The sequence below is a fragment of the Sander lucioperca genome, chromosome 21 (assembly GCF_008315115.2).
Source record: "Sander lucioperca isolate FBNREF2018 chromosome 21, SLUC_FBN_1.2, whole genome shotgun sequence".
Taxonomy (NCBI): Eukaryota; Metazoa; Chordata; class Actinopteri; order Perciformes; family Percidae; genus Sander; species Sander lucioperca.
Window position 1 is genome coordinate 17,045,881 of NC_050193.1, and position 19,083 is coordinate 17,064,963.

At 42.3% G+C, this 19,083-nt stretch overlaps 2 protein-coding genes across 12 annotated transcripts in view; one reads left to right on the plus strand and one right to left on the minus strand.

Moving 5' to 3' along the window:
- LOC116063911 (flocculation protein FLO11-like) overlaps positions 1-16,581 on the minus strand; it is an 18,293-nt gene extending 1,712 nt beyond the window's left edge. The window contains exons 1-13 of one of the 9 annotated variants that reach the window (XM_035996851.1): positions 16,063-16,580; positions 15,287-15,424; positions 14,832-14,963; positions 13,101-13,124; positions 12,774-13,058; positions 12,457-12,642; positions 10,929-11,117; positions 9,465-9,644; positions 7,846-8,034; positions 5,653-5,790; positions 3,643-3,762; positions 2,254-2,400; positions 1,367-2,071 (exon numbers count right to left, since the gene is read on the minus strand). In XM_035996851.1, the coding sequence (XP_035852744.1) occupies positions 1,367-2,071; positions 2,254-2,400; positions 3,643-3,762; positions 5,653-5,790; positions 7,846-8,034; positions 9,465-9,644; positions 10,929-11,117; positions 12,457-12,642; positions 12,774-13,058; positions 13,101-13,124; positions 14,832-14,963; positions 15,287-15,424; positions 16,063-16,539 (2,910 nt within the window). In that variant the 5' untranslated portion in view covers positions 16,540-16,580. Of the gene's footprint in view, positions 1-1,366; positions 2,072-2,253; positions 2,401-3,642; positions 3,763-5,652; positions 5,791-7,845; positions 8,035-9,464; positions 9,645-10,928; positions 11,118-12,456; positions 12,643-12,773; positions 13,125-14,831; positions 14,964-15,286; positions 15,425-16,062 lie in introns of all 9 variants that reach the window. The other 8 variants (XM_035996852.1, XM_031318909.2, XM_031318911.2 and 5 more) reach the window with 8 other exon arrangements.
- The window catches only part of pih1d1 (PIH1 domain containing 1), a 34,391-nt gene that overhangs the window by 4,338 nt on the left and 10,970 nt on the right, over positions 1-19,083 (plus strand). The gene's annotated exons all lie outside the window — the stretch shown is intronic.

Here is a 19,083-nt window from a genome sequence, read left to right on the forward strand (position 1 = left end):
AACTGTAAAATGTAAAAAATGAATGGAGCAGGATATGTGGCTATGTATGACTGTTCAGCACGGGTGGAAAGAACAAAAAGTACAAAAACGTTTAAAAAAAGTGCTACTACTTTGATGAACTTTTACTTAAAGGACAATTCCATAACATATATGTGTACCGAGTCGAACGTTCTCTGATACTTGCTACTTGGAAAACAGTCATGACCAGTCGAACGCCGTGCAACCACTAACCAGTAACATAGCTCAAACACAGCATTCGTGATTCGACTGCTCATGACTGTTTTCCAAGATGCCGCCCGCATGTAAACATGAACACTACTGTCTTTATAATCTAACTTGTTAATAAACTGTCTGTACACTTACAAAGTTCTCAATGCTTCGGTTTATATGTAGGGACCCTCATTGTGCTACAGTGGAAGTGTGGTGCTATTTTGAGCCTTGTTAGTGGTATAAAATAGCGATTTACCCAAGGGGGTAAGCCAGCCTCCACAAAGCGTACCTCCTATGGAGCCATTTTGTTGCTATCAAGCCATCACCCGCCGTTAGCATCCCATTGACTGCCATTCATTTTTGCACCACTTTGACAGCGAATAACTTTACATCTGAAGCGTTTAAAGACTTTATTTGTCCATTGTTTATTTCTAAAGAAACACAACAATGTATAAAAGGCTCCATTACCTTGTACCTCACGTTATGGCTCCGTAGCAGACGTTTTTGTAAAAATAGGCTAACGATTGTGTCATAACCACGCGACTTTCTGTCGCACAGTAGAGGAATTACCGTATAGTACAGGAGAAGCTCGCAGGCAGTTTCGGCTTACAATAGCTGTTTAAGTTTAATTACTAATGTTAACTAGCGTTTTAGTTAGCAATAATTATCCTGTGCCTATGTTATCTCCTTACATATACTACGCTCTCCATCTCTGCAAGATTGGGAATGATTGAGATTTCTCTTGGCACAGCTACCAGAAGACTTCCAACTTTCAGCTGCGCAGTAACGCTCAGCCATCACCGGAAAAGTGCTTCTAATAGACTTCACTGGTCTCCGTGAAAATCTACGGCGTCACATTGTCCATTTCGTTAACTGTCTATGGATTTACCATGTGCCCCGAAAGCTAGCGTTAGCAGCTAACCGGTAAGCGGTAGCTTGTTTAAAGCTAGCAACACATTCGATTAGCATGAAAACATGTCCCAGAGAACAGTCGACTCTGTACACATATGTTATTAACCCCTAGGTTCATTTTGCGCCGGAATTGTCCTTTAAGTACAAGTAAAATTACTGGTATAAACATTTACTCAAGTAAAAAGTAAAGTTTAAAATGAACTCAGAGTAAAAGTTACTTAGTTACTTTTTTTAAAGCACTTGCCTGGGATTCATCTGAATCCGTGTCTATCGGCGGTATAGTGAACGCTGCGTCTGCTCCTTCAGAGGCCGCCTTTGATGCTCTGTCTTTGCATACATTCTCTGTCCATTGGAAGAAGGTTTTATTGTCCCATGCCGGTCCCATTGCTTTCAGCTTTGCAAGAGCCATCCCGCTAGTTATGCACACACCCACTCGATTTAACCATTTAAAACGTCTTCTTGAGCCGCTATGGCACATAACCAGAGCATTCGTGTACATATGTGCTGACATTGACTCGCAGCGTGCGTTCAGGAGTATCGCCCCAGCCATTGGTAATCTGTATTTATTAATCCTTCTGGGAGGGTTAGGGCGTATTCTTGAAGTAGTGGTAGCGGGCTCAATGGAGACAGTGCTTGCGCACTGTAAAAACTTGAGAAAGGTCGGTGCGTTTGTCCTCCACTCTTCGACAACATTCATCCATTTAAAGTTCTTTAGGTCTTCGATGCTGGTCCGTCGGAGAATAGATGTGAATTTCCGGCTTGTTAGCTTCTTGCACTCGTTTCTGATAATATTAGTCATCTCGTGGACCATAAAATCAAACATTCCAGGGACAGACAGAAGTGCGTGTGGGATTCTGTGGAGAGTTCCTTGAACAATGTGGTGGAGTACCCTCTCCATGGGTCCACAGACAATCCGACTTTTTAGGGATTTTGCCGTTCTTATGGTGACCTTTTGAAAACAAAGGATTGGAAACGTGTCAATGATTAGGCTGTACGACTGTCACCATTTTCTTTTTCAGCACCAACAAAAGACTGACACGTGACTTCCATAACTGCTTGTCATTACATGTCCAACATTGGACGATCAGTGGTAGCTAAGTGTTGTGTCTGGGTTTCCTTTTAACAACAAACCTTTGATTGTTTTTTCATTGGAGGTTTTGTGCTTGCAGACGGTGTTGGTGCACCACGTCCCGACGACCCGGCTTTAGTTGTTGCAGGGAGAGGCGACGGTGAGCTTTGACCAGGTTGTGTCGTGGTATAGCTGCCATCCAGTTGAATCTAAATAAGAGGGAGGAAGACTCTGTTATTACTATCATGGAAGCAGGATGGTAACATCAACCCTCATCCTACCACTTGGGGTACCTGCAGACCCCAGAGGAATACTTTTTTGTCATAGCTCATAGGTGCTTTATTCCATCATTCCAATTACTCATGAGTCTGTCAGGCAATTTGTTCCCATGGACCAAAAAATAAATGAAAGTTGCCTTGCCTAGCCCTACAACCTCCAGCCTGTCAGTCTGTTACCAGGGCACAGATCACCCTGTTGTGCCTGTCTGTTTTAGAGGTAGTCTAAAGTTAACTTAAATGCAGTGTTGTGACAAAGTCATCTTTACTCAAATCCCAACTAAGTCTCAAGTCATTTGGTCCAGGTCTCAAGTTATTTTCTTTGGGGCAAGTCAAGTCACAGGTTAAGTTGAGTCCTTAGTTAAGGGAAGTCAAGTCCCAAATCAAATCACTTTTTTACACCCAAGATAAAGCACTCTTACCTGTAGTATCAGCTCTTTATAGGGTTAGGGTTAGATTGAGGCAAGACATTAGTAGGGTCTTTGATGTTACGTGTTGCCATAGCAAGGAGTTGGACTGACAGCCAGTCATCCAATCATGACAAAATGCATATCAGGCAGCTTTTTGAGTCGTCCAATCATGATTCACGGTTTGCGCTGCTGCCACTGCATAGCGTCTCAAGTCCCCATCTCTGCTTAAACGCACTACGACAGCTTTCAGCTCTCCTTTATATTCTATCGCAGCGAACGTTGTTTGCATGGAGGTTTGAAAAGTGTAACCACACTTGCGACTGCTTTACCGGCATTGCCGTGACTTACTGTGACTCGAAACAAGCTGCAGAGGTGACGTAGCGTTAGTTTCGCTGCATCTGCACTGCAGAGCTTAGCCCCTCTCTCTGTCAAACATGCAGAGCAGAGGACAAAGAAGCTTGCACGTATTACACGTTCTCATGTACCGACATTTGGCACCGATTGACGTAACGGCAATTTGTCCTCGGTAGTTGCAACGCAATTTGGTCGGCACCCTAAAAAGTACAGAGTTTGGTACCCAACCCTAATTGTAATTGGGATCAAAGCTGCATGATGGTGGTTTCTTCTTTGAGTTTATTCTTGTATGTTAAATATGTTGGTAGGATGAGAGTTAACATGTGGGCTAAAGTAGATTGAAAAGACAAATTTGATTTAATCGAAAAGGAAATTAATGAGTTAATATGAAGGGGGATGAAATAATACAAACCAGCAGTGGTTGTAAATTCAGGGCGGGGGCTCCGCCAGCAGAAGCCTGGACAGTGGGTTGCATCTGAAGTTGATCAGTCTGGACCAGCCTGGTCACACATTCCTGGATTGTTAAGGCCGACTGTAAGCAAACAGAGCAGCTATTAATTAATTAGAGAGGCACCAGTTGACCGGCCGGTGACCGGAATTGGCCGATTTTCACGTCATTGGCCATGACCTGCGATTTTATGCCGGTCATGGTCCCTCTGAGGCTGAAAAACTGGAACATGAAAACCAGACCAGTGTTTATCAGACACCAGATGAGTCAAGAAGCTAACGTTAACAAACGCTGTGTGGTCCCTCTGCCTCTTACGCCCCGCTGGCCGCTGTAGGAGACAAAAAAGAAAAAAGAAAAAAAAGAGACGCTGTATTCCTCCGACACGCTGTATTAACGTTACTGTTTAAAACGCTTTCCAGGTTAGTGGGGATGCATACCGCTCAAAACAAACATTAAAAACGGTTTGAACATTAGTAATCTTCCCTCTGTGTTTAGTTTTGTTGCTAAACTGTGTGTAAAATGAGCAGTGACGTTAAATCATCTGTTTCAGGTAACGGCACTCTAGGGTACCGTATATTTGCTGGATTGTTCCGAGGTAACCGTCGGTAGCTAACGTTAGCAGATAGGCCTGTTGACAGCAACGGTAGTGTTCATATTTATGCACAATGACACATAAAGCAAACTTGCTACACTACACGCTGTTTTCAGGTAACATTACCGTTGACGTTCAAACAGGCCTCTGTGTGTGTTTTGAGAAATATCTTTATACTGCAAGGCTATATTTATTTTATTTTTATTTGTTATTTATATATTATTTTATTGCCTTTACCTGTTTTCATACATAGTTTAGTTTGCTAAATATATCACATTTGTTTAGTTGGATATTTGATGTGAAAAGAAGGAAATGGTTCTTCCATAACATTGCACTTTAGATGTGTGTGAAATTCCCACACCAGGAGTAATTTATATAGTTCTATTTTATAGTGATTGATGAGATTGAGGTTTGTGTCTACATTTTTGCCCTTTTCAGAAGACTAAAGAAACACGTGGGGCTGTAAGGATCTGGTATACAGTAATTCAATGATTAACGATCCAACAGCATCGATGCAAAGTGAAAATATCAACACATATCATCTTTAAGATGCGCCTTTCTTGCTCCCACTTTCTATTCATTCTTTTTTATTTAAAGAATAACTTGTTTTTCATTTAAATGTCTAGAAGAGTTCAGTAATCAAATTGTAAAATCCTATTTGAGTTGCTTTTTGCGAGTTGATATAAATGTCGCCTATAAATGGGCATATGACATCGATCCCAGTGACCCTGAATTGAACCGAATCAAACCATATCGTGGCAGATTTTGTGATATCAGCAAATATCGCATCGTCCTCTAAAGAATTGATACAATATGGTACTTGGATTTATACCCCTAGAAACAAGATCTATTGGCTTCAACTTGTTTGGGTGAAGGCTGAGATAGAGTTTTGCTCACTAACTTCACTGTGTGTCACGAGTAGAGATGGATTTCAATATTCAAAAATTTGTTTGATGGATAGGTATGCGATTTTCAATTTTGGAATTTGAATATTAATTTTTTGGAGGAAAGAAAAAACGTGCATGCAAGCTGAAATTTTTACTGTGGTGTTTTGTCGGTGTTAAGCCGCCAGCTGCTGGCTAATTTATGCTGCGCTATGTCCTTCATCTCAGCCAAGAACAGAGAAATGTTAAGTTACAAGCGAGCAGTTTGTTTGTACAGGTCTGTATGGTTATACTGCATCAACCCAATGTCGTGTTCAGGTGATTTGAAGCTTCCAATATTTGCTGTTGAGAAGTACCGAAGCATCGAAGCTAAAAAAAATAAATAAAATGGCATTCGGTACAGCCCTAGTTACGAGGACACACAAACTAAGAGTTTTGACTGATATGTGGGGGAGTAGGTCATGATGGAATGTTCATTTTAAAGTCAAGTTAACAAACCAGAACTGGCTGTGAATGCAGTACTGCTGGGGCCATGGTAACAAGAGTCTTCCTCACTGCTCCATCATCAGACGACAGGGCCGTTGGCTGAGGTAGAGGCTGGGACTGAGACCCAGGTTTCAGACTACAGATGGCAGACTAGAGTAGAGAAAATGAAAGACAAGACACAGTAACACATTTTAACTCGGCTTTGACAGTCAATACCAATTTCTATGGCATTTTATTTTTGAACTGAGATGGTCTTGTAGCAATTTAAGAATATTGTGATGTCATGAGAGGCTGTGTCCTGGAGGGACGTTACATTCCTTTGAAGTGGCTGCAATCACAAGCAGCTATGGCTCCATCTGCTGGTGCAGTCGGGAACTCCTCCACTCAAGACACTACATTCCCACACACAGCTGAGACTGATCGGATCCTGATGAGCTGAAGAGCTTTTTAAGGCCTAGAGAGACACTCGTGTGTGTGTGTGAGTTTTGGAGAGACAAACTACAAGCTGTGCTTGCTGCAGAGGAATACGAAAGGTGGGGAATCATTACCAGACGTCGGAAGGACTTACAGGCTGGATTGGCCACGGGCTGCAGCTCGGATTGAAGTAAGGCTGAAAAGATTGTTTTTACCTGAGGGAATCAAGATTATGATTTAACAACCAGAAGAGACATTATTTGAAGTTTTGACCCTTGAAGATTAACCGGGTCCCACTTGTGAAGTTGGAGTGCTGTGTTTTTTTGTTAATTCCCTGGAACTGTAATAAAATCCTTATTTTGTTTGAACATTGTGTCCTCGCACTGCTTGAGCTGTCCCCCGGAGAGCGGTGTAGCCTCTCATGACATCACAATATCTATTAGCTCATTACTTGGCAGGGTTTCTACATGTGTTGTAATGTTTACATCTCATGCTGTCACAAGCCTCTCATCAATGAGTAATATATACACATGTACATAATATGTATTAAATTGCTTCCATCAGTTTGGTAGCAATTTAAGAATAGCCATTAGCACATTTCTTGGTAGGACTCCGGGTGGAGCTGGGATTGGTGCTGTGGCCTGCTACAGTTTGTATCCACAGCTGGATTTCTTGCCGTCTGGCTCACAGCTGCCTACAGTTTACAAAAGAAATTTTAGCATAGGCAGAAGGATGTAAGTGACAGGTATTATTGGTGTTTGTGAAACGTGTTAATGACACATGAGATCAAATTGTACAAAGTGAGACGGGGGATGCAGTAAATATGACAGTGGCAGCAAATGTTTCACGGTCTGAATTATTCTATTAAAAACTGTTGGAAAATGTGTTTCTCAATTTAATTCTTGCATTTAACAGTCCTTCCAGAAAAATTTCCAGAAGAGTTTTTTTGTGATTGTTGCAGGCAAAAATCCTTGATTATGCGGCACGTTTTCTTAAAAAATGCGATGGAATACGCGGGATATTTATGCAATTTTATGCGATGAAATTGCGGGAACTTGCAAAAACTGCGGTTTCATCATGGCTTCATTGCGGGGTTTGCAGCTTTTCGATGATGTTCACGTCGCGTAATTACGTCACTTCATAACGTTCCCATGGCAACGGGAAAATAGCTGCTCTTGTGTGAAGTAAACGCTTTCTGCTAAGATATGTGACTTTTTTGCAGTGAAAATGCGGGGATTATGAAATCATGCAAGCCCCGCATATTTTGCGCGGAAATCGACAATTTATGCGGCGAGAGTGCGGCGTATTTGAAAAAATGCGGCCTCCGCATGAATATACTGGGCTTTTTCACAGTGTATTCAGGGGGCAGGCAGCTAGTGGATCAAGGAGAGATGCCTACGATTTGAGACAAAAATTAAATTGCGCTGAAACCATGCATGAACTCATGGTGCACCTTAAGTTTTGTTTCAGGGGCCCCAGATAATGCCATTTTACACTGATCCAGGGGCAGTTATGTAACGTCCACGCCTGGTTACAGTATGATGCTTTCTGGATACACCATACTCAAACATATGCATACATACTGTGGCTGAGACCAAGGTTTCAGACTACAGACTGCCGATTACAGTACAGACAAGAAATATTAACACATTTTAACTTGGCCTTGACTGCAGACACCAATTTCCATGGCATTTTATTTTGAACTAGGATGGTCTAGTAGCCATTTAAGAATAAACATTAGCACATTTCTTGGCACGATTTCTACATGTGTGGTGAAACTGTTTTGCTCACCTTAACTGAATCTGCAGACCAAACTACTGGAACGGTAGCTGCAGGTTTCTTGCCCGCTGCTTCATCATCAGAAGTCTGAACAGTTGGCTGAGGTGCATGCTGGGGCTCCGGGTGGAGCTGAGATTGGGGCTGTGGCCTGCTACAGCTTGTCTCAACAGCTGGATTTCTTGCTGTCTGGCTCACAGCTGCCTACAGTTTACAAAAGAAGGAATGCATTATTTTATTGTATGTTTACTGTCTGAGTTTGTTTAGCACTGTATGTTGAACCCACGTCTGGATCCTGCAAAGAAGAGGGGGATTTCGGTAGGTAGGGACCCCAAAATCAAAAATACGTATTTGTCCTCTTACCTGTAGTGCCATTTATCAATCTAGACCAGAGTTTCTCAAACTTTTTACACCACGTACCACTTCAGAAAATATAAGGCTATTAGAGTAGCATAGGCCTGCCCTATTTAGCTATGGACAGTTCACGCAGGAGGCAGGTTTATTCCTAAAAATAAAACAATATTTATTGTTGACTGCCACGCGGTACTTCATCCTTCCTGCTCCAACTGAATCAAAATTTGAGGTAACTCAGGTCATATCTCCCAATTTTAATTTTGTAAAATATTAAATGATAAAGTATTGCACATTTTTTATGTATTTCTGTTAATGCTCGTTTAACTTTGTATGTTCAAGTTGAGTAATACACATTTCAAAATGTCAGTATTTTGTGCATTTTTACTTAAGTAGACTCATGATACCATTATATTGCAATCGCAGTATTGTAAATCACAACGGCAATAGGACTTTCTTCAAATCGTGCAGCCCTACCCTATACTACAAGACACGCCCACTACACGACGCTATGCTCCTCACTCACTGAACACAAGTGACATAGAGAGGTGATAGTGGCGGCCGCAAGAGAAAAAGCCCTCGCTCTCTCCGGACAATACTGGCATATCTCTTGTACAGAAAGTCGCTAGTTGCTTTTTTTAAACCCGCCCCCGCTGCTGTACAGAGGATCGTAGGCTCTCTGTTGGTGGCAGAGCCGTGAACATGGAGCTGTGGACCACACTCGGCCGTCTAGGGGTGTAGCAACTGCCCGCCCCCGCTTTTGTACTGCGCATGCGGGAGACACACGCGCACATACAGAGGTTCCTTGATTTATAATTAGATGGAACTAAATGGCATTCGGCTTGTGGCGCTCAAAGCGCCAAAATAATACATTTGAAAAACTCAAAAGCAATGTCTCTTTCCAGAAATCATGACCCGGTTACTCAAAGATAATCCACAGACCTGGTTGTGAGCTGTTTCATGTAGGAACTATTTTCTTGCTAGCGTACCGTACCCGCTAACCGTATCACCGCGCAGTAAGAAGCAAACTCATGGACGATGATAACTGTAGCTAACCGATACTGCTAGCTCACCTGAGCTAGCTAAAGCTACAGCTCAGCCGAGGAGGACGTCATTAATGTTTACATCTCATGCTGTCACAAGCCTCTTGTCAATAAGTAATATATACACATGTACATAATATGTATTAAATTGCTTCCATCAGTTTGGTAGCAATTTAAGAATAGCCATTAGCACATTTCTTGGTAGGACTTCTACATGTGTGGTGAAACTGTTTTGCTAACCTTAACTGAATCTGCAGACCAAACTACTGGAACTGTAGTTGCAGGTTTCTTCTTCACTGCTTCATTATTAGAAGCCTGAACAGTTGACTGAGGTGCATGCTGGGACTCTGGGGATTGGGGCTGTGGCCTTCTACAGCTTGTCTCAACAGCTGGATTTCTTGCTGTCTGGCTCACAGCTGCCTACAGTTTACAAAAGAAGGAATGTATTATTTTATTGTATGTTTACTGTCCGAGTTTGTTTAGCACTGTATGTTGAACCCACGCCTGGATCCTGCAGAGAAGAGAGAAGTTTACAAAATAAGAACTTCAGCATAGGCAGAAGGATGTAAGTAACAGGTTTTATTGGTATTTGTGTTACTTGTGACACATGAGATCAAATTGTACAAAGTGAGATGGAAGGGGTTCAGTAAATATGAAAGTGAATAGGCAAAAGATTCTGAGTGGTAGAAAATGTTTCACAGTATGAATTATTTTTGTATTAACTGTAGGAACATTTGTTTCTCAATTTAAAGCTTTAGTGCATAACTTTGATATTAATGAACGCCCGTTACATTCTAGCCATTGCCAAATGAGTTGCTACAAAGCTAATTAAGACTATCAGCTCCACACAACTCTCTCTGTATTTCTCAGTATGGCTATGTTCAGAAGATTGGGTCGTCTGGCTACTTTCGCTCGCAGAGACTCGAGTGAAGATAATTACCTCTTCTGAAGAGTCCATCATGTTTTTTTTTAATCCTTCATGTCCTCCTTGGCTACTAGCAACTGTGTGGAGAAGGGGTGGGGGTGGTGTGCGGTCATGGAAGGCTTGCATCATAATGTTGTTGTCATTACTTAGAATTCCTCATGGGGGCTACAGAAAGTACGCACCTTAGCTTTAATTATTGGACTTTTGTTTCAAGGGCCCCATATTTGCCATTTCCAACACATTCTCATGAACGGGTTTGTACGATGTCGTACAAAAATGTACGCACAACAATTCCTATGATATCCTACGAAATTAGGCGACAGCCGGCCGGTCACGTGAGCTGTCGGTCGTATCGGCAGTTGATGGTTGAGTTTAGCCGACAAACGGTGAGCGTCACGAGGCGACGACTAGTTAAGTTTGGGAAAAAGATCGTGGTTTGAATTTAAACACTCTCTGGGAACAAACACGTGTTTTCTGGGTGAAATGGTTTCGTTTTCGCCGGGAAGTGAACTCCGCTCCCCGACTTTACAGCGCTCTGTTTTATAACCCACCCATCCACCCCGACCTCCTCCCTACGGCCCACAGCGTTCTTATACGCCACACTGGCAGGTAAATGTTTGTACCAAAATAGTCATGTAATAAAAAACTATGCTGAGAGTCTCTACTGTGCTTTAATTGTCATTTAAGGGCACGCTGATTCTGTCCACTGCTGTCAGTGTTAGACTTTTGACAAGATTCTCTGCAAGACTTCTACATGTGTGGTGAAACTGTTTGCTAACCTTAACTGAATCTGCAGACCAAACTACTGGAACTGTAGTTGCAGGTTTCTTCTTTACTGCTTCATTATTAGAAGCCTCAACAGTTGGCTGAGGTGCATGCTGGGACTCCGGGTGGAGCTGGGATTGGTGCTGTGGCCTGCTACAGTTTGTATCCACAGCTGGATTTCTTGCCGTCTGGCTCACAGCTGCCTACAGTTTACAAAAGAAATTTAGCATAGGCAGAAGGATGTAAGTGACAGGTATTATTGGTGTTTGTGAAACGTGTTAATGACACATGAGATCAAATTGTACAAAGTGAGACGGGGGATGCAGTAAATATGACAGTGGCAGCAAATGTTTCACGGTCTGATTGTTGCAGGCAAAAATCCTTGATTATGCGGCACGTTTTCTTAAAAAATGCGATGGAATACGCGGGATATTTATGCAATTTTATGCAATGAAATTGCGGGAACTTGCAAAAACTGCAGTTTCATCATGGCTTCATTGCGGGGTTTGCAGCTTTTCGATGATGTTCACGTCGCGTAATTACGTCACTTCATAACGTTCCCATGGCAACGGGAAAATAGCTGCTCTTGGGTGAAGTAAACGCAACATTTTTCAACTTTCTGCTAAGATATATGTGACTTTTTTGCAGTGAAAATGCGGGGATTATGAAATCATGCAAGCCCCGCATATTTTGCGCGGAAATCGGCAATTTATGCGGCGAGAGTGCGGCGTATTTGAAAAAATGCGGCCTCCGCATGAATATGCAGACTTTGGCTGATTATGCATTGAATTATGCGATCGCATAATCGCGTTTTTCTGGAGGGACCGATTTAAAGGTGCACTATGAATTCCTGCATGACGTCACTTCTGTTGACGTTCCAAGTAAATACCAAACAAAGCTCGCCCCTCCCCCCCATGTTACCGTAACTGTCATGACTAACTGACTAACTGTCACTAACCCCCACCCCCTCCCCCAACCATCTTGTCGGTGATTGGCTGTAACGTGATTTGTTGTATTTTGGTGCACAGCCTGTGCCTCTAGTGTTTTGTGTGACGTTTACGACCCCAGTGTTGTCTCCCGAGACTGGGCTTTTTCACAGTGTATTCAGGGGGCAGGCAGCTAGTGGATCAAGGAGAGATGCCTACGATTTGAGACAAAAATTAAATTGCGCTGAAACCATGCATGAACTCATAGTGCACCTTTAAGTTTTGTTTCAGGGGCCCCAGATAATGCCATTTTACACTGATCCAGGGGCAGTTATGTAACGTCCACGCCTGGTTACAGTATGATGCTTTCTGGATACACCATACTCAAACATATGCATACATACTGTGGCTGAGACCAAGGTTTCAGACTACAGACTGCCGATTACAGTACAGACAGACAAGAAATATTAACACATTTTAACTTGGCCTTGACTGCAGACACCAATTTCCATGGCATTTTATTTTGAACTAGGATGGTCTAGTAGCCATTTAAGAATAAACATTAGCACATTTCTTGGCACGATTTCTACATGTGTGGTGAAACTGTTTTGCTCACCTTAACTGAATCTGCAGACCAAACTACTGGAACTGTAGTTGCAGGTTTCTTCTTCACTGTTTCATCATTAGAAGCCTCAACAGTTGGCTGAGGTGCATGCTGGGACTCCGGGTGGAGCTGAGATTGGGACTGGGGCCTGCAACTTGTCTCAACAGCTGGATTCCTTGCTGTCTGGCTCACAGCTGCCTACAGTTTACAAAAGAAGAACTTTAGCATAGGCAGAAGGATGTAAGTGATGGGAATTATTGGTATTTCAACTGACATGGGGGTGAGCAGGTCAAGACAAAATGTCCAATGTTCAAGTGAAGTTAACAAACCAGAACTGGCTGTGAATGCAGTGCTGGGGGTATGATGACAAGAGTCTTCCTATCTGCGCTATCATCAGATGACAGGCTATTTGGCTTAGGTAGAGGACGGGACTGAAGCTGAGGTAGAGGCCGGGGCTGAAGCTGTGGCTGAGGCCGTGACTGAAGCTGTGGCTGAGGCCGTCTCTGAAGCTGTGGCTGAGGCCGTCTCTGAAGCTGTGGCTGAGGCTGTGGCTGTGGCTGTGATTGAAGCTGTGGCTGAAGCTGGGGCTGAAGCTGGGGCTGAGACTGAAGCTCGGGCTGAAGCTGTGGCTGATTCTGTGGCTGAAGCTGTGGCCCAGGTTTCAGATTGCAGACAGCAAACTACAGTAGAGAAGATGAAAGACAAAACATTAGTAACACATTTTGTATCTGTGCTTATGTGCTTTCAAGCTTTGTATGTGTTTTTTCTCTGTGTTTATTTGCTTTTTGTATGTTTTCTATTCCAACTCAACCTACCAGGGACTGCAGCCTCAGATGGTCTGGTAGCAATTGGAGAATAGCCATTAGCACATTTGTCTTCCTACATGGGTTGTGAAACTATTTTTCCAAGTACCAACTTAAATTTCACACATGTATGCATGCATGCAAGCTTGCATGATTGCTAATGTTACCCGTAAGCTAAGTTAGGCTGTGTCTTTAGGGACCGTTCGGTATTTATGGAATGGACCACCGGAGGAAAATACGGGAGGGTCATGTCTTTTTATTCTTTGTTGATGGGAGAGTCATCCATTTTTTTGTAGTCTAGGGGGGACGGTCACCCAACTTTTGTATTCATGAGAACAGTACAATTTCAAAGTGTCTTGTTTGGTGCATATTTATCCATGTAGCTCTCTCAGTCTTGGCCCCTATTGCTACCAGATAGGTCCCTCCCTGTTTAGTCAGCCAGACTATTTCAGCTGTAGCTTTAGAGACCGTGGGATTTCCCAAACTGAATAAATCCTGCTCGCATATATAAACACAAAACTGCTTTGCTAGCTCCATCGTGTTGTAACTAAGACATCTGCTGAAAAAATTCATTCATTAGCATGATTGCCATACTGTTTAGTTCAAAAACATCCAAAACACTGTACGAAAACATACCAGATGCTAGCTTTTATTTTGAAAAGTCGAAGTTTGCAGACTGGCCCTGAACAATGACTGAGAAGCCCAGTGAAGAGTCCATAGCAATCAGTGTTGCATTTGTTATTTCCCAGTGTCCTTTGTTGAATGGTCTCAATGTTTTATTGTTTTATTTCATGTGAATACTAGTTTACTAGATGAGTAACTTAGTATTTGAAGTAATGCAGTAATGCAGGAAGTGTGCATTTAGTTTCCATGCTTATTGTGTTTCCACAACTATATTAGTGAGTAAATCTACTGAAATCGCCACCACACCATAACAGTAGAGTGTGATGTGTAAGATGAGAATGCAGAGATTTTATCATGTAAGTCATGACTGTAAAAAAAACAATGGCTATCTGTATATCTTTGCCAAGCGCAAACTAGTACAGAATGCATCAATACATTGTTGGGGAGGGTCATCCCTTTTTTTCCATATCATTTTGGAGGTTCATCTAAAATGTATTGCATCTAATATGTATTGCTTTTTGATTAAAGATCCCAAAACTCCTCCGGTGGCCCCTGAAATAAATAACGAACAGTCCCTTAGCTTCTTGCTAATGTAACGGGTAAGCTAAGTTAGGCGCTGTCTTTAGCTGCTTGCTAATGTTACCCATAAGCTAAGTTAGGCTGTGTCTTTAGCTACTTGCTAATGTTCCCCATAAGCAAAGTAAGGCTGTGTCTTTCACTGCTTCCTGATGTGACTGGTAAGCTATGTTAGGCTGTGTCTTTAGCTGCTTGCTAATGTTACCCGTAAGCTAAGTTAGGCTGTGTCTTTAGTTGCTTGCTAATGTTACCCATAAGCTAAGTTAGGCTGTGTCTTTAGCTGCTTGCTAATGTTACCCATAAGCTAAGTTAGGCTGTGTCTTCAACTGACTTGGTGGTGAGAGATCATGACAAAATGTTCATTTTAAAGTGAAGTTAACAAACCAGAACTGGCTGTGAATGCAGTACTGCTGGGGCTATAGTAACAAGAGTCTTCCTCACTGATCCATCATCAGACGACAGGGCCGTTGGCTGAGGTAGAGGCTGTGGCCCAGGTTTCAGACTACAGACGGCAGACTATAGTAGAGAAGATGACAGACAAGAAAAAATAATACATTTTAACTTGAAACTGTTCACTTCCATGATTTCCATGTACTAACTTACATTTTACCATTAAAGGAACATTATGCAACTATTCATAAAAGCTTCAAAATCATTTTGATGCAACACTGACTTGAAATAGGGTGAATGGTGCCTCTGTCATTACTCATTTTGCACAATGTAACTTTGGTAAGCGGGTACGATCTCCCAGAAGAAATGCATAACACAGAGCACTAAGTCAGACAGTGCCAACAGATTTGGTTGAGGTTTGGATTTATTTTAAAGTGAAGTTAACAAACCAGAACTGGCTGTGAATGCAGTTCTGCTGGGGCCATGGTGACAAGAGTCTTCCTCACTGCTCCATCATCAGACGACAGGGCCGTTGGCTGAGGTAGAGGCTGGGACTGAGGATCAGGTTTTAGACTACAGCCAGAAGACTACAGTAGAGAAAATGAAAGACAAGTAACACATTTCAACTTGGCCTTGACTGCTGATACCAATTTCCATGGCATTCCATTTTGAACTGCAATGGTTTTGCTGGCTTTGCCAGACCTATCGCTACAGCACTGTGTCAGTCCTGGAGTATAGTCTAGTAGCAATTTAATAACAACCATAAGGACATTTATATGCAAGATTTATACGTGTGTTATACACACACACACACACACACACATATACATATATATATATATATATATATATATATATATATATATGTATGCATGCATGCATGCATGTGTATGCATAAAAAAGTAGCATGTGTGTGGAAGTGAAGTATTAAATTTTGACCTCGGTGGCTTCCCACAGGTAAGTGCTTCTCAGCTCTTTACATGCAACGTTAGGCAAAGAGGTGATGTAGGTAAATCGAGACAGCCACTTTAATCTCTGGACAGCTTCTGTATTAGCAAAGTCACAGAAAAGTTGTCATAGAAAACAACTTTATAGCTGGCATACGTTAGCCATGAACATGTGTTTAATCATCAATGGCAAGGACAGTATGAGTCTTACATTTAGCCTATATGTTTCGAATCTGATTTTACAACAGTTGCAGGACCACAACAACTTGTGAACACACCTTGGGAAAGCCCAGACGTCTCACAAGACTCTCGATGCGTATCCTTTTTCCCACACGGCCATCAGTCGGAGTTGATTTCCGTTTTCTGGCTCGGCCACCAGTCGGAGTTGTTTTGGTATGCGCCACTGACATTGACTTGACCAATGTACCGATCCGTTCCGCTTCACATGAGCTTCTGTGGTATCGGTTTAATAAATTTCTGCAAGCTCCACATACGGCTATTAGATCGTCTGTGGTTTCAACGACGAGTCCAGTGAGCTCCTCCAGAGCCAAAGTATAGGGAGGCTTCACCTCTCGGGCACCGATAATCAAATTATGTTTGTCTTTTTTAACAGTAAAAGGCTTCTCACATACTCGACATACCTCCTTTAATTGTTTATGTGTCGTTATGGTTTCGTTTTCTTCTTCTTTTATGTGTTTTAATGGCGGTTGGCAATCAACCGTATTCTTTTGCGGAGAGTTAGCATCGTTAGCCATTTTGCTTCTACTTCGTCTTCTGCTTCTATGGACTTATTAGTGGATGGCAAACCAACTTTAAAGGTGCATACCGCCACCTACTGAGTCGGAGTGTGTAGAATCATGGCATTAGATTTACCCATAGACTAGTATCACTTCCATACCTGTCTCCTCAACGCTGATCTACAGTAAAAAATTAATAAATAAATCACACCCTATTTACTAATCCTGTCTGTATTAACCTACCAACCCCCTTCTGATTTTCCTGAAGTCCTTTCCTGAGCTCAGTGGTCCTTGGTCAGTGGTCTCGTGTAATAGCCTTTATTTATAATGTCTCCCTCTCTGAATTATATTATACATGATGAGTTCTACATCTTACGGAATGTTACACCACTGACAAGGATTTGATAGATTTTTCCATATACATGGATTGAAAACCTGTGTGCATTACCTATTTATCGCTTCAAATGTTTTCAGAAACATATTTTAGTGCCTACTGTATATCTGAAAAATCCAACTGTTTAAGAAGGCAGGCAGGCAGGCTGGCCCCAGCAGGTGTGTGTGCACATTCCATTCAGGGCCACGCTACCTCATGGGCCACCTCAAGGTGCCCCTTTATCTGAGATATGTACAACGGCCCCTTGGTCAACCCTATATCCACCTTTATCATCCCTGTCCCTTTTACAGGGTTTTAGTTTCTCCAGATCTTCAACACACACAAATCTGCACACAAATTGTGTTGTCCAGTAAACTGGGACTATAATTTGGGAGGATTGTACAATTTAAAGAACATATCCTAATTGTACAATCCTCCCAAATTATATTCTTAGTTTACTGGGCCAGTAACTATCTAGTGATGTAGGCTACTGTACATTCATGTAACAACAGGGGAGAGGACACCCCAATGGTTTTTGAACTTATTTAGCTGGGGGGAGGGGGGGAAATAACTGATGAATATACTCTGTTCCATTCATGTTTACAGTGTGCTTGGAATGTATCATTTAATTTTAATCTCATTTAATTATCTTTATAGTTAGATTTTAGAGTCCAATTTCTTCAGTGTCTTTATTTTCTATGTCCATATATACAGTGAGGAAAATAAGTATTTGAACACCCTGCTATTTTGCAAGTTCTCCCACTTAGAAATCATGGAGGGGTCTGAAATTGTCATCGTAGGTACATGTCCACTGTGAGAGACATAATCTAAAAAAAAAAATCCAGAAATCACAATATATGATTTTTTAACTATTTTTTTGTATGATACAGCCGCAAATAAGTATTTGAACACCTGTCTATCAGCTAGAATTCTGACCCTCAAAGACCTGTTAGTCTGCCTTTAAAATGTCCACCTCCACTCCATTTATTATCCTAAATTAGATGCCCTGTTTGAGGTTGTTAGCTGCATAAAGACACCTGTCCACCCCATACAATCAGTAAGAATCCAACTACTAACATGGCCAAGACCAAAGAGCTGTCCAAAGACACTAGAGACTAAATTGTACACCTCCACAAGGCTGGAAAGGGCTACGGGGAAATTGCCAAGCAGCTTGGTGAAAAAAGGTCCACTGTTGGAGCAATCATTAGAAAATGGAAGAAGCTAAACATGACTGTCAGTCTCCCTCGGACTGGGGCTCCATGCAAGATCTCACCTCGTGGGGTCTCAATGATCCTAAGAAAGGTGAGAAATCAGCCCAGAACTACACGGGAGGAGCTGGTCAATGACCTGAAAAGAGCTGGGACCACCATTTCCAAGGTTACTGTTGGTAATACACTAAGACGTCATGGTTTGAAATCATGCATGGCACGGAAGGTTCCCCTGCTTAAACCAGCACATGTCAAGGCCCGTCTTAAGTTTGCCAATGACCATTTGGATGATCCAGAGGAGTCATGGGAGAAAGTCATGTGGTCAGATGAGACCAAAATAGAACTTTTTGGTCATAATTCCACTAACCGTGTTTGGAGGAAGAAGAATGATGAGTACCATCCCAAGAACACCATCCCTACTGTGAAGCATGGGGGTGGTAGCATCATGCTTTGGGGGTGTTTTTCTGCACATGGGACAGGGCGACTGCACTGTATTAAGGAGAGGATGACCGGGGCCATGTATTGCAAGATTTTGGGGAACAACCTCCTTCCCTCAGTTAGAGCATTGAAGATGGGTCGAGGCTGGGTCTTCCAACATGACAACGACCCGAAGCACACAGCCAGGATAACCAAGGAGTGGCTCTGTAAGAAGCATATCAAGGTTCTGGCGTGGCCTAGCCAGTCTCCAGACCTAAACCCAATAGAGAATCTTTGGAGGGAGCTCAAACTCCGTGTTTCTCAGCGACAGCGCAGAAACCTGACTGATCTAGAGAAGATCTGTGTGGAGGAGTGGGCCAAAATCCCTCCTGCAGTGTGTGCAAACCTGGTGAAAAACTACAGGAAACGTTTGACCTCTGTAATTGCAAACAAAGGCTACTGTACCAAATATTAACATTGATTTTCTCAGGTGTTCAAATACTTATTTGCAGCTGTATCATACAAATAAATAGGTAAAAAATCATACATTGTGATTTCTGGATT